General features: G+C 45.6%; 1 protein-coding gene across 4 annotated transcripts in view; it reads left to right on the plus strand.

The window, feature by feature from the left end:
• FOXN2 (forkhead box N2) overlaps positions 1 to 15217 on the plus strand; it is a 54431-nt gene extending 39214 nt beyond the window's left edge. For 3 of the 4 annotated variants that reach the window (XM_044428792.1, XM_044428793.1, XM_044428794.1), the window contains exons 4-6: positions 1053 to 1117; positions 2944 to 3012; positions 5722 to 15217. In XM_044428792.1, the coding sequence (XP_044284727.1) occupies positions 1053 to 1117; positions 2944 to 3012; positions 5722 to 6260 (673 nt within the window). In that variant the 3' untranslated portion in view covers positions 6261 to 15217. The remainder of the gene's footprint in view (positions 1 to 1052; positions 1118 to 2943; positions 3013 to 5721) is intronic. The other variant, XM_044428795.1, reaches the window with a different exon arrangement.
• Positions 15218 to 26202: the final 10985 nt, after the last annotated feature.

Below are 26202 nucleotides of genomic sequence, written 5' to 3' on the forward strand. Positions count from 1 at the left end.
TCACCTCCCTGAACTTGGCTTTGAGTTCAGAATTGCACTGCAGGTCACCGTGCTGGTGGTGGGCCGCTCATCCCGCGTGGCTCCCGGAGGCCGGCCCGGGCACCACTGGCACTTTGAAGGCCTCAGGGCCCCTGCCCCGTGCCCCGCCCGGCGCGCAGCTTAGAGGGAACATTGCGCCCAGGGTAACGACTCACACAGGTGCGTGTGAGAAAAGCGCGCGGGCCGCACTGTCACTAAACTTTGATATCCAGTGGGGGCCACAAAATATCGACCCACGGGCCGCAATTGGCCCGCGGGCCGCGAGTTTGAGACCCCTGCCCTAGGTGCCTATGTTGAAAAATGTCTGACCAGGCAGCTTATCTGTGTTCAGCAGAAACTGTCACTTATGTTTGGCAATGAGATTGGAAACAAATGGAGCTGGTTTAAGACCTCCCTCACCATTGGAGCTTCTTATGAAAGGTGAGGAAGGGGCAATATGATGCTAGAAGTGCATTAAATTCTGCAAGATGTGGATAGGGAGACACTTTTTCCTTTCAGAGTAGCAGAACCTGGGATCCTCCCATGAAGCCGATCGGTGGGGGCCTCAGGACAGACAGACGAAAGTACTTCACAAAATGCATAGTTAAACTATGGCACTAACATCCACAAAATGTCGTGGTGGTCACCATTTGGACAGCTTTAAAAGGGGATTAGACAGATTCTTAGAAGATACGGCTGTCAATGACTATTAGTCCTGGTGGTTCCATGGTACCTGCAGTTTCAGAAGCAGTCTGCCTATGTACAGCAGTGGCTGGGGAACATGGGTGGGAGGGTGCTGTTGCACTCATGTCTTGCTGGTGGGGTTCCTGTGGGCAGCTTGTTGGCCACAGTAGGAACAAATGATGGACCTTGATTTGATCCAGCAGGGCTCCTCTTATGTTATATAATTTCCAGCAGAAGAGAAACACCACCAGCTTTAACTCACTGAAGGTGCAAATAAGGTTAGATCAAGCAAGTTTCAGCTTGCTTAGCAGAGCCTTGTAAACCTTGGGGTCCCTGTTCCTCTCTTTCAGTGGTTCATCATCTCCTCGCTACTTAACCTCGGTTCTGAAACAGAGTCAGGGTCGACCTATCAAAGGTAGGTGTGATATCTGTTGTTCTTGTTCTTGTGATGTGCCATCAAGTCTTCTCCAACTTATGGCAGCCCCATGAATAAAAGCCCTCCAGAGTGGCCTGTCCATGATGGCTCCATTCAGCTCTTGCAAGGTCAAGGCTGTGGCTTCAGACCATCTCACATTTGGTCTTCTCTTTTGTCTTCTGCCTTCGACTTTTCCCTAACCCTCTTTTAACCATCCTTTGCATTGGGGAAGTGTCAAAAGTGTTGGTTCTGAGCCAGTGCAAATGTCATGGCTGAGTTATGGCTTGGCCGTCATCAAGGGGGTTTGGGCTTGCATGTTCCAGTCATGCTTGGAATCCCTCCTGCCCATCCTGACTTTCAAGGGAATCTTAGCACCCATGGGGAGGAGGGAACACATAAGCTCAAAGTCCGTTCATGATGGCCAGACCAGAGTTTGGCCATGGCATTTGTGTTGGAGCACTAACGGCGGAAAGCGGGACTGCTGCAAGTCATGGTTTACTTCCAAACTGGGGTTTGCACTGGCAGCCATAGGTCAGGTGTGGCATCTGAACTGTGTTCTGATGTGCTCCTGATGTTGCTGATGATGTTGTCTGAGGCAACTGCTTTAGGGCATAGCATAACATTTACTCCATGCAAGTATAAATGAGTGAGTTACTGGGTTTGGGCTGTTATAAGCACCAAGCCTGAGGTTAGAGCTGCTTAGGAATCGAAATTAATATACATCCAACTGTGCACAGCTGCTACTGTGCAGGAGAGTGCTTTACAGGGAAGAACTTGAAGAGGGACAAGCCCCCAGCTGTGGCCAGACAAGGTGCCCCGTGCAATCCTGTACATGTTTATTTGGAAGTAAGCTCCATTGAGTTCCATGGGACATACTCTCCAGTAAGTGTGCTTCAGGTTCTGTGCATGGCTACCCATAGACTCCGCTGGGGTTCCATGGGTCTTAACTGAGAGCAAGCATGTATAAGAGCAACCTTCATTTTCTAGCATAGAAATGAAAGCTCTCCTCCGGCAGTCTTCTCCTCTGGCCTTTTGCACTCATGAACTTTTCAACCTGATTTCATCTCTGTATTTTTCATTTCCATTCTTATTCACTAAAACTTAACCCATCTCCTATTTATGATGTAGATCCAGGGGAGGCAGCCTGGTGACCTTCCAAGGTGTTGGTGGGCTACAGGTCCTGTTGGCCTCTTCCAGTCTGCCCCTGATCAGGGACTGTGGGAGTTGTAGTCCAAAACATCTGGAGGGCATCAGGTGCCTGCCCGGATTTAGATCCTACTTTTTTTGGCATCACACTTTCCATTCCTGCTTCTTGCTGTCTAGTTGTTTTTCTTCTGCTTCTGCTGCACCTTCTAACTTTGTGACTGCATAACTAAATGCATAGTCTCCCAGACCTTGTTGGACCAAGAGGTACATCTGAAACACTTGAGAAGCGGGCTGTTGTCAACATGGCCAGTCTCAAAACACTCCTTTCCTAGCAGGAACTGGCACCTGCTCAAAACTTTAAAAAAAAACACAGGGGCAACAGGCAACCTGGTAAGCACTGGGGGCGGTGTCCTGTGTTACGCAGCTGTCCACAGGTACCACTGGGGACCCCAGATATAGAGGAAGCTGGGGTGCTTCACTTGGGCCATGCTTTTTCATTCTCAGTCTGCTTTGGCAGAGATGTAATCTGGAGTCTTACTCGGGCGCGCAAGCTCACTGTGCCCCCTCAGCTAAGACCTGGCATTTACTTTGTTCATTGCATTAAGCATTGGTATGTTTTATCATCCTGCTCCACACCCCCAAATGAAACCTTCAGGGGAACATTTTCTTTTCTTTTTCAGAGTCTGATATTGATGCTGCTACTGCTATGATGCTCTTGAATACTTCTATTGAACAAGGTATTTTAGATTGTAAGTACAAGTTGTTTTGACCCTATTTTAAAAACATGGTGCTGATTTTGAAGTCCTGTTGCAAACATGGATTTTTAGGAGTGGGACTGATTTAGCGCAACTGCCAGTTAGATAGAAAAAAGCTCCATAGCATTCCTTTGTTCCTGATTTTTAAAACTTGCTGTTGAGAATTGATTTGTCCTTGAAAATAGATAATGCACTGATCTTAAGATATAATGCACTAAACTTAAGATGCATAAGCCTGATAGTACGGAAGCTGAATTTTCAAGGCATCCCATACATGACAACTCAGATGCAAGTCTATTTAGTTCTGTGGCTCTTATTTATTAGATGTCTGAAGATGTAGCTTCAGTCCTATAATTTGCCATTTTGTGACTGAGTTGGAAAAGGACTGAAAATAAATGAGCAAGTGTCATAATGCCATTATATTGTATAAATCCATGGCACATATAAGGCCCTGCATCTCTCTGCTTGGCCTGTCTTAGCATCCTACTAGAGCTGGAAGAGCTCCAGAAAAGGGCAACTAAACATGCCCAAGAAATAATCAAGAGTCTTGCGGTACCTTAAAGAAGAACATATTATAATCCAGCATAAACTTTCGTGGACCCGGTTGACTTCATCAGGTGCAGGAAGGGTTAATCTCAAATTGGTGAATTATGCACACATGCTGTGGAGAGAGAGAAGCACAGTGTGTGGTCTGTTTCCCAGGATGGCCTGGGTGTTGCGAGAGATGGGCATGTGTGGGGCAGATAGACCTCTGCCTGTTTCCTCAGTGCCATGCATAGTTGCATAAGCTTCCATCGTGTCTTCCTTAGGGCACAATCCTGTGCCTGTCAGTACAACTCCCAGCTAGGGATACAGAGCTCAGGCTGGAATCCTGCTCTTTCCCACACTCGGCCCTGACCAGGAAGTGAGCTGAGATCAAGTCTGTGAATGCTCGGGAATGTAGCAGATTCTTCATGCAAAATACATAAGTCATTGTGCAGGACGTGCAAAATATGTGATCCACTGCACAAAGTGTGCAAAGGCTGCAAATCGTGTGCACAAAAGCAGAACTCTGCTTGAATTTGCTTCCTGCTGGACACCCACACAAATGCTTGGCATGAGGCAGACTTAGGGAAGAAAGAGAGCTGGACGGAGCCTGGGGAACCAAGCCCAGAAGATCTGATGGATTCCCACTCCAAAGCCAGATAGCTCACACAACCCTATTCCCAGCATTCCCCAGCCGCCATAGGAAAGACATCCCACCCCACCCTCTTTCCTTCTTGCTGGAAGGAATTTGGATATGAATACAACATTGCTAAAGTGCAATTCATTGAGAGATTTGGCTCTGTTGAGAGAGAAAGGATGATCAAGGGAGACATGATCGGGACTTATTGGACTAGGTGTCAAGATGAGGAAGAGGAGGAGAGCAATTCTCCTATTTAACCGCTGCTGGATCTCTTGTAAACCAGAAGGGAAGCTCAGGGGAGACCAAAAAGCTTTGCGTAACACATAATTCATGTGCCGAATTCTGTGCCACAAGCTGTGGAACACTGGAACGGGGTGGTGGTGGGGTTCTGCTGAATCAGACAGTTGACTTACCCAGCCCAGGAAGCAGCTCTGCTGGACTGTAGGAGGGTGTTTTTCCAGCCCACCTTGGGGACTTCTGTGTGTGCAAATCTTGTGTGCTGCCACGGAACTACAATGATTCTCACTAGGTCAGATTGCTTCAGAAGGGGATTAGACCAGTTTGTGGAGGGTCTGTTGGTGGACATTTGACAGGGCGGCAATATGAAACCTCCAACCATATTGAGTGAACCACTGTATATCAGTTGATGGGGCATGAGAGCAGGAGATGAACTCTTCCTCTGATGTCCTGCTTTTGTGGATTTCCCCATGGTTGGTCACCGTGGGAAGCAGGATGCTGGAGTTGAGAAACTTCACTGACCCAACAGGGATCTTCCTGTAAAAGCTTGCAGGCAAGACAAAAAATGCACATCTCATCAGACATCTCAGTAGTTGGAAGGAAGCTCCGGGAAAGAAGAGCTTTAAGCTACACTAGGCTGATATTTTTTGCTCTGCTTCTGTTGCCGTCAGTCCTAACCATCCCTGGAAGACAGGCCAGGAGAAGTTCTCAAAAATCACAGTCAGCCTCAGGCTGAAAGAGGTCCTGTGCCCTTCCAGTAGCAGATTTGGGCAGTAAAGAAGTGGGAAGGGTATTAGGATGGTGAGAAGATTCAGTTGGAGTGCTGGAACCCCCTCTCCAGATCTCCACCCATCTCTCATTCTTTACAAAGCCCATGGGAACAGTTTTTCTCAGGTGTGAGGAGCTGCAGTGGGAGGGAAGGGTCACCAAGGCTGGCCCATTGGATCTCAGCCACCATCAGAGTACATGGTGCACCACGGAAGGACATGACGGAAAGGAGAGGTGCTAAGTTTGAGCAGGAAAGGAAGCACAGAAGGAGATGGGAGGCGTTTCTTGGATAGAGGTCTTTCAGTAACACACGCATGGCATCCTTTGCCAACCCGATCCCTCTGGGTCCCACCAGCTCTTGCCCACATGATCAGGAATGCTGGAAGTTGTGATCCAAAGCACCTGTGGGGAACTAGGTCGGAGAAGGTTGCCTTAAATCTCCATGACTTTTCTGATGCCTTTGAAACTGGAAGAGTGACCCCTTGGACTGAGGTGCCTGCTTTGGTTCTAACACGGGGCTTGTTTTTCCTCAGGTGAGAAGCCGCAGCCACTCAAGCTCCCCAAGAAAAGGAGCTACGGCAGCGTGTTCCACGGCCACAGCACGACGAGCCAGGAAGAGAGTGACTCGGCGGTGCCCAGCATTGACCCAAAGGAGGACCACAACTACAGCGCCAGCACGGGGGCCTCGCAGCGCTGCCCCTCGCTCTCCAGCGTGTCTTCCCTCTCCTCCATCGATGAGGTGTACGAATTTGTCTCGGAGGCCAGCCGGGCAGGGAGCGACAGCAGCGAAGGGTTCCACAGCGAAGCAGACACAGACGGCGAGGACGACGACGACGACGACCCCCTGGCAGACAGCGGGTACACCTCGCAGCCTTGCGGTGGCAGCTCGGACAAGGCCCCACCTCACCAGAAAGCCCTGGAGGAGCTGTGCCAAGAGATCGACGAGGAACTGAAGGAGGCAGCAGGGTCCCTGCTGCATCTAGCTGGGATCAGCACATGCCTAGGCTCCCTAATAAGTACTGCAAAGAACCATAGCCAGAAACGGAGGAAAAAAAATAACGACGCGGTGTGACAAGATACACCTATAGATAGATATAAATGCATACTTTATTTTTTAGCGTGGCAATACTACTCTACTTTTTACCCTTTGCAAGGGAGATCAAAGCCATAAAGGACTTTTTGTTTGTTTGTTTTTAATTTTTGCAGATTATAGTTTTGCATTTTTTTAAATTAATTACAAGGGTGATGGTTTTTAGGCATTGAACAAGTGATTTAAACTGTGCAAAACAGGTGGGGGAAGAAAACAGAACAACTCTGCCCCCCCATAATATTTTTAGTGAAGTTCAAATATTTGAGATTATTGGTGGGGCGATTAGATTCATGCAGGTACTGTGACCAGTGTCATCTCAAGCTAAATATGGTTTTGTATAGGTGTTTGGGTCAAATGGAACCTGAGGGGCGCATTAGCCTGATGCACACAGGACTCGGTGTGTAAAGGGTAGGTGCTATGGGAAGAAAGCATTGAACGCAGCTTCCCAGAATCATTCTCACGTCCAGGCTGGTTACTAGAGGTTCATGTTGGGCATTGGAACAAGAGCTTGCATGCAAAGCAAAGTCCGGTTTGCACTCCCCGATTCGGAGGATGAAGGCTTGAGTGGCTGTGGTGAATTGGTCTTTGCATGTTTCGGATCTGGGCAAAACTAGAAATCATGTAGCACATAACTAAGATCTGCCTTTCCCTCATTTCTCCATTTGTTTTACTCTAGTGTAAGCATACGTGGCCCCAACTCAGAGCATGACTGCTGTGTTTCGACTTCAGCTCGCCACTCCCAAGTTACTGCTGATTCTTCACCCGGGGCACATGCCTGTGTCTCCTCTGAAGGCTCTTTCTGTATTTTACATCCCCACCCACCTTGGGTGGAAGGCATTTCAGGTGAAAAATGTGTGGGGGAATTAATTCTCCCCTCCCAAAGCACAGTAGTTCCAGAGTCACATTCTTACACTAGAACAAAAAAGGGGATATGTCTCAGCTATGTGATTACCATGACATCTTGTTTGGCTCTCAGCCTGTCAGAGGGAAGAAATTAACCTGGCTGGTCCTAGGAAGTTGCTCTTCTGTTCCAAATCAACTTCCAACATGTGCACACATTGCGTGGGGCTGAGGATGGAGCGGGAAGTGGCCCCAAGCTGCCCCTCTCGGTTGTGCCATACAGGGAGGCCCCAGGTCCGTGCCAAGATCTCTGACATACGGCTGGTTGTGGCTTAGGTTAGCGCTACATGTCCTGATATCAGTCATGGCAAAGAGACAGATTTTCTTCCTTGTTTCCAGCTTTGCTTCCAGTGTTATCTAATGTTCCCATGCAAAAGTCGAAGGTCTGTGATAATCTGAATGCTAAAAAACTGCCAGTGTGGATCAGTGATCGATTGACTGTTACTTGCCATTACAAGGTGTGTTGGGGGAGGAGAAAGGCGACATGTGAACAAGGATATTTTGGGGAGTTTAATCTTGAAGAGTTAATCTTCATTTTCCTCTTCCTAGAATTCCCTTCTGAGTTGTAGCACAGAGAAAGGAGCTGGTTCCTTCTCTTGGTTCTTGTTTTTATTATCTGAATTATGGTGATTAGATTTTAGATCTACAGTGTACCAATTTATTTGCAAACCCAAAGCCCTTCTTGCAGTCTTGAGACCCAAATTAAGGGGAAAAGATTGCGTGGTAAATTGAAAATGGCTCTTGCAGAGAGAACTTTGTGCTTACTTGTTTCCAGTAATGTGTAATGTAAGGGACATATACTTTCCTTTTTAGGTTAAGGTAGTTGATGCTGGCCTAGTTCTCAGTAAGGTGTAATACCTTTTCCAGGCTCTCTCATTTCCTGTTGCAGGTGAATGCTCACATGGCTGAATGCTTTTGAGAGGTTGGGGTTTGGGGAACATCTGTGGAAATCTAGATGGCAGAAGTGGCACCTTGTTCCTTGTAGGAAATGTTGCTTTATGGTCAAACATTCTGTCCGTGCACTTGAAGTGGTACTGTGCAGCTGGGTGCACTGCCTGAGCGAGAACTAGGCTCTTTGGATGCATTCCTATGTCACCTTGAAGACTCAGCTGTTCTTTTGTTTTTCCACTGCTTGCTTCAATATTGCACTGTATTCATTCAATATTCTTTGTAAAGCCAGTATACAACATACGACCTGAAAAGCAGCACCATTTAGATACTCACATATAACTCTCTCTCTCATGCACACACATACACAAACGCACAACTTAAGACACTGAAAGAAGCTTCAAAATCAAGTCCTGTCCACTCCTAGCAGCCTCCATCTTTCTCAGGTGGGAGTGGCACTTGAGTGATGTTTCTAGTTTCACCACAGAACGTAAATGCAGCCAAAATGATTCCTTCCTCTTCATCCATTATTTCAGCAATAATACAACCTCCCTTGCCAGTTTCTGGAAGGCTCAAGAGCTCTGCAGAAGCTGCGCCATGACTCTGGGCAACAGTGCTTAGAAAACATCAACATGGGCCATCTGGAAAGCGCACCAGTCGCTGTGAAAAGCCATCTGTGTGGCCTGATTCCCAGTGTGGCCACCAGAGCTTCCCATCTTTGTGCCCACAACTCCTTCGACATGATAGTGGTGTTACCTCATGCAGGATTCTCTCAGGAAACAGCTGTATATTTGGGCACTCTTGTGCATCATAAGGCACCCCTCCGTTTTTCTGAGGGGGCAGCCAAGTCTGTTCTGTGCCCTTACGCAGTTACATGCGGGAGAGAGATCTGCCTGCAAGACAGCTAGCCTGCAGTTCAAAGCCAGCCGCACTGGTCATGCAAATCCTTCGCTTGATCCTGCCCATTGTGTTGGCTAGTTCTGGCGACCTGTGTGGATCCTGGGGGTTAGAAGGACCGCACCACTAACACAAGATAAATGGCCGGTGAGAAGAGGCCGCAGTTGGACTCACTAGCTTAGCCGTTCCCAATGGGCAGCCAGCAGGCCTGCTGGACTACAGCTCCCAGCATCCCCATTCAGCTGCTAGCTCCAGTCTGTTGGAAACAGCTGTGAGAGCCTAGCTGAAACAGTCTGTCCGAGAAGCAGCCCACTGCATTCTTGCACAATTCCTGTTCTTTCCAGTGGATATTGGCACAGGGAGTGTTCCCATGCGGCGGGTTGGAGGCCGCCGTGGCCTGTAGTTCTAAGAACGCCTGGAACTTTGCGAAATGATCAAAGCATAAGCATCGCTTATCCTGCCTGAGCTTGACATGCCGTTTAATCCTAATGTTTATTTCCTGTGCTTCTAACTGTGTGCAAGAGAGCACGGTCAGAGGTGGCCCTGTTACGCAAATCTGCCCGTCGGGAGGTGGGTAGGGTAGGACCGCTCTAAAGTGTAGAGAACGAAGTCCAGGATTTGCAGAGCAGAATGAAGCCGGATTTCTCCTAACAGTGCAGAGCTTCCCTGTTGCTGCTGCTGTTTTAGTATCCATACAGTTAAGTGGTCAGGGCTTTGATTTCACTGCCTTTTCATGAACACCACCTCCTTATATCCAGTGTAAGTTCTGCCACCGTGGTCATTCTTGTAGTGCAGGGAGCCATCTGTGCCAAAATTTTCACTCAGATGGGTGCTTTTACCAAGCCACAGTTGGCCACTGAAATTTGACAGTGTGCTGGCACAGCATTAAAACTGGTCCAGTTTTAAAGAAAGCACCGCCAGTGTTTGAAATTCAACACAGCAGTCAGCAGTGCTGCCCATGCTGTGTTTGGAGTAAGCAGAATTGGTCCCTGGACCTCAAGAGGTTCTCCCGCATGGTGTATCCCTGTCGCCAACATCCAGTGCCTCAGCCAGGATCCTGGGAACCCAGCCAGCTGTTTCTTCCAGCCAGCTCTGGAACAAGAGCAAGCCAGTCGCTCATGGTTTGCTGGACTTCAAATGCCACCTGTTGCATAGTATCAGCAGGGTTTTTCCCAATGTAGGCCTTATGTTTGCAAGGATCCAAGTAGCTTTCTTTCAGTATTTTGGAGGAAATATTTTGTTAAAATGATAGCAAACTGTAAATGGCTCTGCCTTATAATCACATGGTTAGTTTCTAGACCCCCCCCCCCAAAAACCCCTTTAATGCATGGATGTTTGCATGCTCACTTGTTCATACACAAATTTCTCCAATGTATGCCCATATGGTGCTCGTTCTATATGCCGCTAGTTTCTCCGCTTCATCCCAGAGGCGGCTGCTTAGAGCAATTTTCTGCAGTGGTTTTCCTTTCAGGTATTTAGCTACAAATCAGGATGAGAAGGATTTATGTATCTGCCTACTTTCATGCCATACATGATATTTTTTATTATCTCTTTTTAAGATTTCTGCATTAATTACTCTTGAAAAGCCTGTTTTAAAGTTTCACCGAACAGGTATAAAAATCAGGCAAAAGCCAGAACTGAAAAGTAGGTTCAAATGTATAATAAATAGATTTTTATCTGCTTTCAAAAGCTACATAATAAGAGCTTTGGGAACATAATGCTCTACTGTAGTAGTGCTACTACCAAAACTTTCCCCTGCTCAGAGTATTAGAGATCTCACTTCCATGAAACAGGGAATCCCAAAGAGTCCCACTCACTGAGTTTGGGACAGTTTATATAGAGGAACCTTTCCTGCAGAGGTGCTTTTCGGGGCTCTTTACCCATTGGGTCGCATGCAGCTGTACCTAGCAGTGATAATGTTGTGCTAGAGTAATCCAACACTTGCATAATCTAAGCAGAGCTTGTTACAGCTATAGGGAAAATTGGCCAATCTCTGCCTCTTCCCACTGCCATACTACACTCTAGTTGCATGATGCCTCCATGGGTTTCTGCTGATGCAGCATATTTGGCACTGGGGTGGAACCGAGTACCAGTACTGGACTTCCAAGCATATTTATCTCTTTTTTATTAATTGTATCGACCTTTTCAGCTGAAAGGTAATTTAAAATGAATACTGGCAAAAAAACAAAACTTTCAACAGCTCAGTATTCAGTTTGCATCACTGGGTAGAACTGATTTGCAAAATATTCTGCTTAATAAAGGGTACTGAAGGTGAAGATTTGACGAAATGCTGAGAAAGAAGAAGGCAGGTGTATATGTTTATGTCTGAACCTGTGAATGGCTGTAGTTTGTATATCCTTCCCATGTTGTAGTTTTTGCCACAAGTGTGACTTGTGAGCCCATTCCCGTGAATGGGCAACTGTGTACTGTGTGGTCCTGAGCGTCTGCAGCATGGGAATTTGATGTGAATTCACCATACACAAATGGACAAATCTGTGTATATTAGGTGCAAATGCACACAAGTCCTGTATATTGTGTTGCTGATCGGAGGAGTCCGTCCCCTTCCACATTTGTCCAAAATTATGTGCTTTAATAACTTACGTGCTGTGAAATTTGTTTTTGTAGCAATGTAGATGACAGGGCTGTCTGATCAAGAAAAATGTTTCTTTTGGCCTTGCTTGTCTTTTGAAAGTCAACAAGAATTACATTATGTTCTGGCTAAAACTGGCCACACTTTTAAAAAAGTGAGACTATTTTTCCCAAGAACGGCTTTGCTCTGTCTTGTCCTCCTGCTTTTAAGATAGAACTTTGAATGGGCCAGATGTAGGACAGCAAGACTCAACAAAGGATATGGCCTGCTCCGAGTTCCATCTGCCATCTCTCTTCCTTTTTCTCCATCAGAAATCGGTGTGTGCATGATGGTCCCTTGTGTCCCCTCTATTATGGAAGTGTCTAGTGTCCGCTTTATGCTTGAAAATGTGCAGTGCTCACTGGCACGAAAAGTGCTTAATATGTTTGTTTTAATTGTCCATGTTCGAAGGCAGAGCAATAAAAGTGTTAGATGGCGCAGCTCAATGGGCTGCAGTGGGAGCAGAGGAAGAATTCTGGCCTCTAACGCTTGCTCTGAGCTGTACGTTACACGGAATAGGGACGTGGAACTCTGGATGGTACACTTCCAGCTGCTGGTGGGAAGTAATCTTTTTGCTTACGCCCTCCTCCTGCATGTAGTAAATCAAAGAGAGGTTTCACATAACTGTTTCCTGGATATGTTACTTTAGTATGTTTACTATGTGCATGGAACTTTTTGTGGTGGAGAGTGTTCGAAAACATGTCCCATGTGCCCCTGCGTTTTTGCAATGCTTCTTTCCAGAGTTTTACATGCTGTATAATGTTTAAAGCAACTTGGAGACTGGAGAGCAAAGTGTGAAGGGTTGATTTCCTTCCCAGATGCACTGGGGGAAGGCACAAGCCATGGAACTGCCACATCGAAGTCCCTGGGGTGGCTGGAAGGCAGTTCTCTGTACCATTTCTTCACTGGTTTTGCATGGGAATTAGACCACGGGGAACCCTGCCCTCTGCTGTAGTCCATGTTGGGTGTAGGATATGGGGAACAGATGTGTTCTTCACCATCATTGGCTATCTGTGCCTTCCGGTGGCCAGACTACACCGAATCCTGTTCTAGGATTTAGAATAGCTCTCCCCAGCTGGCACACTCCAGATGTCTTGGACTGCAGCTCCCATTATCCCCAGCCATTTGGCTGGCTGTTGTAGTCCAGCTCATTTGGAGAGCACCAGGTAGCGGAAGGATGATGCTGAGAAATGCTTCTCGAACCCAGCACTTCCCCATCCCCAAGGCCAAGGTGACATCCTTGCTTTCTTTGTGTCTGGCTAGCTCTGGTGCATTGGGAGACACCCAGGTGATGCTGGTGCTTTGAATGAGGACAGGCATTCACTGCACATCTGCCTCCCCACCACACTCTGGGAGCGCCACCATTTGTTGCTCCCCTCAAAGTGGAATGACCAGGAGGCATTTTGAAGGGCTAGAGAAACATTAGGGGGCAGACCGTGTATCCGGGTCTTTTGCAGGCACTGCAGGCAGTCTTAGCAAGCCTTAGCACCACATCAAGAGATTGCCTTATAAACGCACCTTGACTTTTCCATTGTCCAAAAGTCACAGTGACTTTTCCATTGTTCAGTAGTGCTTCTCTGCTACAAAATGGTCTCTCCTTCCACTTTGCGTCTTGGCCTTTTCCTTCCAGGGAAAACTGCTAACTGTACAGTGTATTTGCATTTAGTTTTGCAGGCATAGCTGAGGCCCTGGGATACAGCTTGAGTAATGATCCTTTCGTTGTCTGAGCCAGCCTACTTCAGCCTGGAGCCTGCAGATGTATTGCCTAGGGGATTATAGGAATTCTCGTCTAACATATCTGTAGGTTGTCATGTTTGGGAAATCTAGTGTACACCACATGCACTTTCTAGCTCAATTCCTAAATTGCAGATTGTGTCTTCAGAAAAAAATACATGGTACAGTCCTTCTTGGCCTCCACTGCTTTAGAGTGCTATGAAGGGAGGATGTTGAGTGATTGAATGATTCTTTCATCTAGAAAACAAGTCTGTCAAGGAGAAGGCTAAATTAAAAACCCTTCTCCCTGATTTGTTAGCTTTCTATCTACAGGGAGATTGTCTGTGGAGACTTCAGTCATGTCTTCTTCCTTTATAGCCTATATAGTATAGTACTTTCTGACCATATAGCTCAGTTCTTAGTTAACCCTGTTCTTTGCTCATACTGGAGAAGAGGAAAGTCCAGATGATTTAGCCTCATCGTATGGCCAGGCGAAAAAGATAAACAGACTATATCTTGCTTTTGTGCAACCACCAAGACAGGTGTATTTGGTGGTTGATGCCAAACACTGGAAAAGGATACAGTCCAGTGCATGTTTAGACAGAAAAAATCCCCACAAATATCACTAACTTATAAGGCTTTTTCCTGTCCAAACATGCACAGGATGGTACCCTACAACTTTTTAGAGGAGGCTGCCATTGGGAGCAGGAAAGTTCCACTGTTGTGACAGCCAGTCAGCTTGTGACTCATTTTGCCACTTTTCAGTGAATGCCTAAGTTGGGCTTGTTATGTTGTTGGCGTCTCTGTGCCAGTTGCTTCTCACTTGTTCTGGGATATCTTGCACTCGTCTGCCCCCGAGCCACATCACTGGATGCCATTGGTAGGAAAATGTGTGTGACATCATGATGATGCAAGAAATTATCCAGTGCATCATAGAAGGAAGAAATGGCATAGTGTATTTGAGCATAAGGCAAAGCTTTGCCTTTTATGCAATTCTGAAGGTTTGGTTTTTGTTTTTAATGTTTATGAGTGAGTTTAGACCATGACATCAGTTTATCAGCATACAGAAGAGAGGGGAAAGATTAAAGGAGTCCTACCCAGATCCCAGAATTAACTTGAAAAGATTTATGAGAGAGGCCTGCCCATTCTTGAAATAACTACTGATGTTAGTGCCATGCAAATCTTTCCTTCCTTCCTTCTTCATATCCCAGTGCTAAATTATAGCTTCCATGAGAATTGCAGGCAGTCCTTTTTAGAAAATTCCAACTTTGAACATGTATGGTTTTGCAGCTTCTTTGTTTGGCTAATGCAAAAGCATACCCCGCCAGGCTAATAATGGGGTAGTCAAAATATTTATTGAAAAAGAAGAGTATAGTATTTTTAAAATATCGTACCTGCCATTTATTTGGGAAAAAGCACATTCTCCATAACTTAACTGCCAGTGCCAATAAAATGTCAGTCTTTAGAAATGTACATTTTTTTCCCTCCGACTTAAAGTGCATAATTTAAAAGTATTATGTTGCCATCTTATAGTGATATGAAACCATTTTCAATTGCCAATTCATTGTAACTATTATTTATTTAAAAAGTGGAAATTGTAAGAATGCTTTTGGATCAAAGTAACCAGAGTTCATTCCCATTAGCTTCTTGTTGCCCCTCATCCCACCCTAACATAGCATAAGAAAGCTCTTTGGATTTACTTAGAATAACTCTGCCAGTAGATGAAGGCCATTCTAACCCATTATTCCCCAAGCCCAGTTAAGTAGTTTACCTGGTTTAAAGACAATTTTACAGATATTTTAGTTTTTGTATGCTAACCTCTATTAATTAAAATGTTTATGGAGTTTATTTTTACCAAAGAGATGCAATTCATTATGATAAAGTATTTCAAAATAAACTTTGTTTTATAACACTCTTGAGTTATGAATGTGTTTGATTTTTTAAAATAGATATAATTACACATCTCTGTTTTTCACACACCCATTCTTGTAATTTCAGTGCAGTTACTCTGCATGTTTAACACAATACCCTTCCTAGCTGCTAGTGTTGACTTGGTGAGCCACTTGGAAGTTGCGATGTGGAGTGCTTGTCCAGGTGGCACATTGCCTGAGAAAAGTCTTTCCTGTCTCAAAGAAGCAGGACCGGAGGCCCTGTTAGTCAGATCCAGCCTGCGTGGGGTTCCAGTCCAGCCCTTGGATGATCCAGCTGCTCTTGGCATGGTGCTGATTCTATGATCACTTTAGCCCCAGATAAAGCCCACCTGCCCAATGGGAAATCTCCAGAAACCTTTTGCTAGGCCAGTGCTCCTGGCGCCTTCCTAGGTATTGGACTCACAAAGCCCACTTTCCCTAGCCAGTACGGGGATAATGAGAGCTATAGTTTGACACACTGGGAGGGCAGAAAGGCAGAAGGTGAGGAAGTCCGTGCTCAGCTGTCAGACCCTAAAGTCCAGAGGAAGCAAGCATAAACTCTTCTTTCAGAGCAGAGCCGATTGTTAATCTAGTTTTGTGGTACTGTATGTAGCATGACTAGTAAACTAGTCACAGAGGACTGTGAACAGAGAACTGTTTGGATCCTGTTAATGGAGATCTTTGTAATGGAAATGTCAAAGGCCGACATGGAAACCTGCATGTAAAGCATGTACCCTACCCTTAAGTCACTTGGAAGATCCACTAATGATTGAGTCATATTTACATTTCTATAGAGAAATGCAAAAGCTGATAGCTTGCCCAATGCTCACCTCTATTGTAGCAAGTTGCTAGTGTGGGGTTCAAGAAATAGTGGGGGAAGATGCCACAGACTTCTTGCATCCACCTGACCTCCACTGTGTGCCGGAGGAGACTCGGGATGAACTTGCACAGCCAACCTGGTGTGTTGAAAATGTAGGTTTGTGCAACATTCAACATGTTGGTGTGCTTTGCAATTTGCTCATCTACCTCAGCTCAACTACCTTAAACTGTATTCTCCAATTCAACTCAATGAAAAGTTTCTGTGTGCCACTTTCATTTGTGCAAATTAGTTTTCAGGGAATAGAATGCTGGCTTAGTTGTGGAGAGACCCTAAATAAGGATTGACGAAGGTTTTGCAAAAAGTTCTCATATGCGCATTCAGAAAGACAGCTACGGCTTAGGAAATTTAAGGAATTTAATGCGGGGGAGGGGTATAATCCAATAACTCGTTTGTAGTGCATTCCCATGCTTTTACTGATACCTAGACCAGCCTTTCCCAAGTGGGTGCCTTCCAGATATTTTGGACTAAAACTGCGATAGAATCAGGCCATTGGTTCTGCTGGCTTGAGCTAATGGGAGCTCTAGTCCAGACCATCTGAAAGGCACCAGGTTGGGGAACTGATGCCACAGCCGCATTCTGGAGGTAGGTACTCCTAGGGTTGAATCAATTCACTGGAAACCCTACAGATTGCTCTAATGCAAGAATAAAGCCCCATTGAGTTGAATGGTATTATGCATTGGACTACAGCCTTCCAACCTCCATCTAGAAGAGTCCTCATAGTCTGGACCAAACCTACGATCTAGTAAAGGCAACCCTCCCTCATTAAATACCACCTGCACACCCAACCAACCCAATTAGGAAAGCATGGGCATTCCTCCCCTGCTTCTCTTCCTGGACACTTTGACTAAGATAAGTTGGTTTCAGCAGCAACGAGAGAGATCCTGTTGGAGGAACTGCACTTTAGGAATTCACAGCCTCTACAAGACCACTGGGGCGGGGGTTGGAGTCCTTCCACTCCAGGAATATGGGAATTTCCATTGGGATTGATTTCAAAAGTAGTGGCATGAGATGCTATCTTTGTAACAATCTGGAGCTCTTATCAAGTAGCATGATGTCATCTCCACCCAATCATAACCTGCTTTCTGTGTGCAGAAGGTTGACTCTCGGGGGAAGTATCCAGTGAATGCCAGTAGCATCCCATGCAGTGGTCGCTAGGCAACCGAGTCAGCTTTCTTTCAGCAAGACCTAATTTTAAAGGGTTTAACTCTAGGAAAGCCAGGATTCGCTGAGCCTAGCGTGCCTCCTTGTCTCTGTTTGCAGACATTCCGATTTTTAAATTGTATTTTAAAGAATGGTTTGGGGAGGATTAGGAATAGTCTCTCAGTATTAAATATTGTACATTACAAAAATGTTAACTATTACAGACGGGAGAGATCATTGCATGGGACCCCTTTTGACTGACGAGGGATCAAAATGCTTTGACTAAATAAAGAATATGGAAAAATATTGCTGCTTTTTAGAGCATCCGTGTCAGGGAAGACTCGGCTGCTACGTGTCAAGGGCAGGGCCACATTTGTCCAGACTAGATATGTCCTGAAAAGCAGAGCTTTACTTCTCCCAGATGCAGCGAAAGGCAGCTGGGCTTTTTGAGATCCAGGGTAGAGTAGTTGTCAGAACGCTGGGCTGGGATCTGGGAGGTCTATTCACTAGGTCCCTTTGAGCCTGCCATAGATTCTCAGCTTAACCGACCTCACAGGACAAGATAGCGAGGAACCAGAAGATTATGCAAGCCACCTTGATTTCCTTGGGGGAAAACAAGTCGGATATAAATTTAATAAATAAATGCTTGTACTCAGTCTAGTAAAGCGCTATACTTGCAAATGCCACTGGTACGTAGGCTAAAGCCACTCCCAGCTGCTGTGAACAAAGGGCAGAGTTTGCTGGATACTGGCAGGAGCCTGTGCAGCTAGCCAGCCTCCCATCCTTAAAAGAATTTGTGCATGGGTCTGGATTTCCAGGCCTCTGGGTCTGGAAATCTCCATTTTCCATATCATGCAGTGCCCTGGAATAGCACTCTGAAAGAGGCATTATGTGGGGAAATAGCCAAATAGGTCTGCCAGGGTCCAGGGCCTAGACCAGGGCTGCCAAGGGTAATTCAGCCTTCCGCAAACCTGGCTCCAGCTCCAGGTTTTGCCTCGCACCATCCACCCTGTTGAATGAAACCCATTTCAGCCAAATGAGACTCAGATTCCAGTGATGGAGGGCCATGAAGGAGACTAAACCAGTTCCTGGGCCTGCACAAGTGGGGCTTTCCAGCCTGGATACTGTACGATGCCCTCGGACCCTTAGGAGTGGACCTTGGCTCCCCCAGTGAGTAGGCAGGCCCCAGTCAACAGCCAGAAAGGCTCTCTGTAAAACCGAGTCAGTTGCTCAAAATGCTGGGGCAACCTGTCTTAGGAAGCTGCAGGAGGGCTCTCCGTGGTGCTGAATCTCAGCCCAGGGCCAGCAACTACAGCTCCACTGGATTTCTGAGCCTGCAGGAGTTACTGGAGTTACTGGCTCATGGAGACAAGGGGGGCCACAACGGATCACAAAAGTGTACCTCACAGCTGTGACCTCTAATCAGGATGGCTGCCATTGAATGAGAATTCAGTTCTCCCTCAAAGGAATTACAGTGAGTTCACAAATGCAGATTCTCTCTCTCTCTCACACACACCCTATTCTATTTATTTGCTTTTTTCTTTAAGGGATGTGTAACCTGCCTTTCAGGATGCACCACCCCATGAGGTAGCTCAGGATATTACAAAGACATGAATGTGCAAGTACACCCACCCACCTGCTGCAGCAGCTAAGAAGTTTAAAGCAGCAAATGCAGTCTAGAACAAATATTTACAGGGTTTCTGTTTTTGTTTTGTTTACCCCACAAGAGATGAGGCCATACATGTGTTTTTAACCTACTACCTGTGCAGAGTGACTCCAGGAGAGTCACACAAGACTTGGCAAAATGCATGGGGAATGAATTAACACACTGAAAGTAATGATGGAATCCAGAAGCTAATCACCCACAAATTGAACTGGAGGGATTATAAAAGACATCACACTGAGGCTGGTGCGGTGTAGCGGTCAAAAATGTGGGACTGGGACTCAGGAGATCTGGGTTCTAATCCCCACTCAGCTGGAGGTCACTGAGTGACTTTGGGTCAGCCACAGACTCCCAGCCCAGCCAACTTCACAGGGTTGTTGTTGTGGGGATAAGATTGAATTATGGAAGCCATCTTGAGTTCTTTATGAGAATTATGGAAGCCATCTTGAGTTCCGTGGAAAGAAAACAGGTGGGAAATAAATTATAATTAAATAAATAAAAGACGAACAACTTCTATTATCATTAGAATTGTTTTGACTACAACATTGACTCTGTGAGGTGCATTTTACAGGTAAAGTTGGTTTAAAATAGGCCCAGGCGAGACCAGCAGAGCAGGGAATATAGCTGCATTATACCAGTTCCTGCCGTGGCGATGTTTTATGGATTGCAGTTGTAACCAACACACTCCTACATGCTTCATATGCTTCCTCTCCTCCTCTCTTTCTTGTTACTAGGCCTGGTTTTATAAGCACACAACAAATAGGCTTGGAGAAATTTAAAAAGCACAGCCCTATAAGAAAGATTTGCCAGAACTGCAATGGGAAGGCACATACATGTTGCTGTTGCCATGAAAACAGAAACCAAGCAGCCATTCAGAGCATCAGCATCTGTGGACCTGCTTGGGGCTAAAGCTGGTGACTTCTGATGACTCATAATGGATTTCCCATCCTGCCTCCCAGTTCACAGGAAACAACCTGCTATGAAATATTTCCAGAACATGACTGGGCAAGAGGAGGGAACTTCTGCACAGGATACATCACCCTGTAGGGTTATGACGTGGTGGGATGGGTGGATATGAACTCAGGGGGCTTTTAAAAAGAGTTGGACAAATCCATGCAGACTGCGCCATCTCTGCCTGCTTTCTCCAACTGGGTGCCCTTGAGGGGGTTTGGACGATGGCATGGCTAGGGGTCCCCCAACCGGGAGGATGGAGCTACAGTTCGACACATCTGGATGGTACTGTGTTTAGGGAGGCTAACAGAGGCTGTGTGCTACTGAATGGCGGGTGCTGAAGGAAGACTCACAGGCAGGGAGGCAAACCATTCGTTCTGGTTGCGCTACAAGCGAAGCTGTTCCAGCATGGTTCCACTCAGGCAAATACAGTACAGCGCAGTACTTTGACTCTGTAAAGGTGCAACCCTATGGCCACTAAACACAGCCAGGAGGGCCATAGCAGAATGTGGAACCCCAGCTCCGAGACCCTTCGATCACAGACCCAGGACTCTGAAAGCCAAGCACCCAGCCCAGCCACCTTCACACACAGCCTGGAAAGAAGGGCGCTGACGGGCCTCTCCAAGGATAAAACTGGGACTCAGAGAGGAGGAACAGAGGTGTTGTGGCGTGGGAAAGGCAGGAGGCTGCAGCCAAGGCTTCTGATGGTGCCCTGGCCTCCTTCCCTCTCCTGCACTTAATCTAGAGACCTGAAAATGGCCTTGTAGATAAAATACATGACATGAGACATGGAGGCAATTGCCACCTCTCTGTCTGGCTCCATGCAGTGGATGCGCATAAGCCTCTGAGTTTGGAGGTGTTTGTGCATGTAAAGCCAAGTGTTTTGGGTTGTGCCAACACTGGTCTGATAGACATGAAACTCTCTGTTGTAACTAATCTAAATCTAAACCCCCATAAGGGTCTTTTGCACAACAACCCAAGCCCAATACACATACACAATTGCTTTTATGCTCACTGATTTCAAGTATGCTTCTTAGAACATATAACTCAATAAACTAAATAGCTCGACACAATTGCGAACTGGTATATGAATATATGCTATGAATATATGCTACTATGTTCTTGGAGAACAGCATTAATTCTTAAAGAGCATCATTTACTAATGGAAGCAAATGTCAGCCTCTGTTCATATTGTCTTCTTCCCAGAAACACTGACACTTCAATTTTCATGAAGCCCATAAGGAATTATTTTTTTGTCAGCTAAAAATGCCAAATGCCTCTCACTGACAAAGTAAGAAACAAGGATCTTGCCTGCTATGAGTGGAAAATGGTACCCATTTAATTACAATAAAACTCAAAATCTTAGGGGGATGATTGCATTCCAAAAAGCAAGCCATTAGTGGGGCCTCAAGTGTTTTGGCACTAACCCTATTTTTGTGCTCAGTGATCTCAATGTCAGGGACTGCTTTGTGTGTCTACCATTTGCTAAAGGCCCATGGATCTCCCTTTCTTGGAGTTTGGCTTCTCAGCCCATGCTGTTGCCCTTCATCTGCTGGCTCAGAGCTGCTGCCTCTTGTTTGCTCAGCAGGCCAAAAACCAGTGAACAAAGAGACTGCAGCATCTCTCCCCTGCCCCTCTTGTCCAGGTCAGAGCAAGAGGCAGTAAAGGAGGTGCTGCACTGGGGAAAAAGGGGGAGCAAGTCCAGGGAGCTTTTGTCAGCAGGTCCCTCCTGGGGAGCGAGCCCTCTCTGGGAACCCAATCACACCTACCCTCAATGCCAGCCTTGGCTTAAGGATGGGGCACAGAATTGTGCTGTGATTATGGGCGGCCAAGTTGTCTCTGACTTACGGAAATCCTACCAAAGAATCTCCTTTAAAATGGCTTGTCCTTGACATCTCTGCTCAGCTCTTGCAAACTCTAGGCTGGAGCTTCCTTGATGGCATCAATGCATCTCATAGTTTGTGCTCCTCTTTTTTGCTACCTTCAACTTTCTCTAGAATGATTGCCTATGTCAGTGAGTCTTACCTTCTCATGTTGTGCCCAAACTATGACCATTTCAGTTCTGTCATTTTTGCTTTCAGGGAAAATTCTGGCATGATTTGATCTAGGACACACTTGTTCATCTTCTGTCAGTCCAGGAGATTCATAAAGTTCTTTTCCAGTACCATATTATGAGTGCATCAACTTCTCAGTTGACAAACAGTGAAGTCTCTCCATGTAAAGATTGCTCCATTCTTGGCACAGATCAATAATTTCTGTTTGAACTGGGCATGGGTATTTGTGTTGAGCAGAACGCCCATATCTGTGGGAATAAGTTCCAAGCCCCACAATAGATGCCTGAAACTGTGGATAATAGCAAACACTATATGTACTATATACTGTACATATAATTTTTTTCACAATTTCACAGACAGATTTGTTTGTTCTTACTATACATCCTAGCAACTTCAGCATATGATTTTTTTTCTTTCCCTCTTAAATCAAGAATTTCCACTTAAACAAAGCTCTTTACAACTTCTGTTTGGCATTTTATGACTTCTCTTTCAGACTGAGGTCAACCACAATTAAGTGAAAATGCAGTAACTAAGCCAGTGGATATGGGGGTCCTATTTAATATCTATCTATCTGTCCGTCTGTCCGTCCGTCCATCCATCCATCTAAAACATTTACTTATTTAAAACCTTGTGGGTGTAATAGAATATATAGAAAGGCAGTAAAGAAAACCCTTGGAGGATAAAAGTGAGCACATGCAAAGGAGCCCATCTTAATCCTGAAAAGAATCCAGAAGCCTCAGAAGACTGTTGCATGAAAAGCCTCATACAGAGAAGCCCTGAAAAACAGCAAATCTTTACAGATCCTAAATTAACACTGAGCACCTTATGACAATGCTACTTTGTTAATTGTACTTGAAGTACTTTTTTGGTTTCCGTATTACCATTCACAATATATATAACAACAACTTTTATAAAGCAAAGTTTTGGGGAGGAGGAGAGCCCTGTGTTTTCTCTCCAAGTCAAAAACCAAAAATTGCATACCAGACACAGCCAAAAAGCTCCCCCTAGTGTATAGAGAGCAAGACTGCATTACCTAGTGAGAAGCAGAAAATATTAATGGGATTTCAGGATGTGAGAATGAGTTGTATCATCAGGCATATGTAAACACAACTCAAAAATTAACAGAGAAATCTAGAATTTCCATAAATGTCTAAGCAATTTTACATACAAACTATACTCTCTGGACTTTGCTGAGGTTCATCTAATAACCCATCCTTTTCTTGTGATATTTTTCTGAGACACCAGGCTCTTTCAACTTTGTACTGCATTGCTTCCTTGAGTTGTTTCCCTACTGCCTCCAATAAAGAGTAGCATGTTATGCCACCATGCCCTGCCATTTTCAGCAAGAACTGGTGGCTGGAGTGACGTGGTCATGATCTGATGTCTAGTGAACATTTGCCAAAATGTCAAAAGCAGTTAATAAAACCCCACTCCTGTTCCAGCTTGTTCTAGGCTTGCAAATGTGCCATTCTGGGGAGATGGGTCTGCACTCATGCAAGGACCTGCCTGTGCTATCTTGCATTCTTCTGGTCTCATGGCCTTCAAGCTGGGAGTGGAACCCTTGCCGGTTGATTTGAATGGTTTCATCTGAACTCCTGTGAGAATGTCTTACCCTTCAAAAGCCTAGGGAAACTACTCAGCAAACTAGCGACTGGCCAAAGAGGGTCTCCTCATGTTGCTCAAAAGCTTATAGGTATAAAGCAAGGGGAGTTAAAGCTCCCTTCTGCCTTCAGTCTCCATTTTTGTTTGTCACTTTTCTTGCTGCTCAGATCTGAACTCCATTCTAACCGAAAACCCACACTTAGTTAAAGGGCAGAGTTAGGCAATCCTCCCCGCACCCCACTAAAGGATTGTTTCCAAATGTTACTCTGGTTCCTTTGTGCTTGTTTAATCCTTTCCCCCCTGTCAATACATTGAACATCTCTCTCAAGAGCTGTGTGTTTCCTTCCAAACAATCTTTGGCAATAAATCAGCCATCAGCTTTGCTACTGTTGACCAATGTAGGCTTGAAACTAGGGTTTGGTAGGTTGAACCCCTAATCCCCTAAGCCCCAAATCTTAGTTGGGAAATGCTGGAAGTTGTGGAACTTTTGTCTTTTCAAAACAAGCATAAAACTGCACTCCAAGAATTGTATCCAGGGTTGTCCTAACACTGCTGGTGGAAAAGATTTCCCCTGGATCCCCTTGTACACTCGCAAATTTTCTCCAGAGAATTGGGGGAACATTCAAGAGTGGATTTGGGAGTTGGTGAAGAATGTGCTGAGGCAGGAAAGGAAGGAAATGTCCTATTGTAAGAATGGAAGTTCAATTTATTCTGGGATGAACTTTTTGCAGGCAAGAGCTGACTTCCCTCAGATGCACTGAATTGCTTGCACGTAAAGACCTCTAGAGCTGTGATTTCATTCACCTTCACAACATTAGTTACATCTTTCTCATCTGGCTGGAAAATATTACTTTCCCAAAGTCAGACATCGAGTGTCGGGACAAGATGGAAATGACATCTGGGCAAGGTTGAACAAGTTGAACTCAAGTAAAATCTTTGCAGATTCTCAACGCTATCTTAATAAAACAGAAGAGCAGAGTAGTCTTGTCCAACAGTTGGAGATTATCAGGCAGAACTATCCTATACTCACATTATTTGGGACCAGAGATATGTCAGCAGAATGGCCAAAGTTTTTGATGTGTGTGCAGCCAAGGTGGCAGGAAAAAAATACACAAACAGAAAATACAAGAATTTTATAAAGATGAGAGAGTCCAACTCCAGAATTGACCCTGGAAACAGCTCCTGTGCCCAGCAGTCAGTGACTATGTGGGCATCAATAACCATACACAGAGGCAGCCAAAGAATGTACAGTGGCGGAGACAGTCCCTGCCTCACCACACGCAACAGATAAGATGCCGTCCCATCACTGCCAGCCCTTGGCCATCCCTCCAGAGAGTGGCTGCAGGCCCCTTATGTGCCTCATAAGCATAGTTGCAGGGTACAATGCATGGAAGGGTGGAAGGAGAGCTCACACAACAAAGCTCCCTGGGAGGATGCCTGAAGAGCATATGCGCAGCCCTCCCTGGCAGAAAGGTACAGGACCCACATTGGGAGTGGTCCCTTTTGCCAAGCAGGCAGGACACAGAGGGTTGAGCCGTGCAAGGGCTGCCACAGGTTCTCATTAGGGAGTATGGCAGAGAAGCAAAAATGGGAGTTTGAGCATCCAAGGGGGAAGGGGGAAGGAAAAGAAATGGTGGAGTAAAAAAAGGGAGTGCTCTCAGAATTTGTACTGCCGACTGCTGCTGAGTTTGTCCTTGCCACCTGCCCTGCTGCAAAATCTACTAAGATGCAACCTGCCTTTCAACAATTATGCTGGAAAAAAGCCTCCTCATAGTGCAAGTAAGAGGCTTTCCCCCCAACCTTTACTGCATGTGTGCATTCACAGATATGTGTGCATGTACGTGTGTGATGCATGGAGAGAGTGCGCATGGGGGCAGCACCCGGATTTTGCCTTGGCACATTCCAGCACTGACACACCATCCAAGAAGGGTAGCACTGAGGGATTGGGCAAAATGGGTTCTTCAGCCAAGAAACAAAGTATTACAATGAACGGTGGTGATGGGAGTGACGGGGGAAGTTTCCAGTTGCTTAGGATGAGAAATGTGAAAGAATAACCGAAACTGTAGAATTTCCTGCTGCTAACAGCAGCATCAATTTTTCTTAGGTAACTACTGTTCTGCTACTCCCTCCCACCCCTACCATAATTTTCTGAGCAGTCAGGAGTTCCCGGGATGCAGTGCTATTCTGGTTTAGCTCCCTTAGGAAAAAGGCTAATGAAACATATTGGAATTTTGCAATAACTGGTTTATTATTTTTAAACAGTTTATAGGCCTCTTGACTATATCTAAAAAGCCATCTTGTAGTAATTTACAGCATAAAAGTTTAAAATATAATGTCCACACTTAGATTTTAGCAAATACAAAACATCTGGGTTCAAAATGTTTGTGCGCGTTACATGCCATCAAATTATCTCCAACTTATGGCGACCCTTTGAATGAAAGCCATCCAGAATGTCCTTTCCATGGTAACTCTATTCAGCTCTTCCAAGTGCAAGGCTGTGGCTTCCTTTATGGATTCAATCCATCTCGTACTTGGTCTTTCCTTTTGTCTTCTGCCTTCAACTTTCCCTAACATGATTGCCTTCTCCAATGAGTCTTGCCTTCTCATGTTATGTCCAAAGTATGATAGTCTCAGTTTTGTTATTTTTGTGCCTAGGGAAAGCTCTGGCTTGATTTGATCAAGGACTCACTCATCTTT

This window comes from Varanus komodoensis, unplaced genomic scaffold (genome assembly GCF_004798865.1).
Source record: "Varanus komodoensis strain SLA01 unplaced genomic scaffold, ASM479886v1 scaffold2, whole genome shotgun sequence".
NCBI classification, from domain to species: Eukaryota; Metazoa; Chordata; class Lepidosauria; order Squamata; family Varanidae; genus Varanus; species Varanus komodoensis.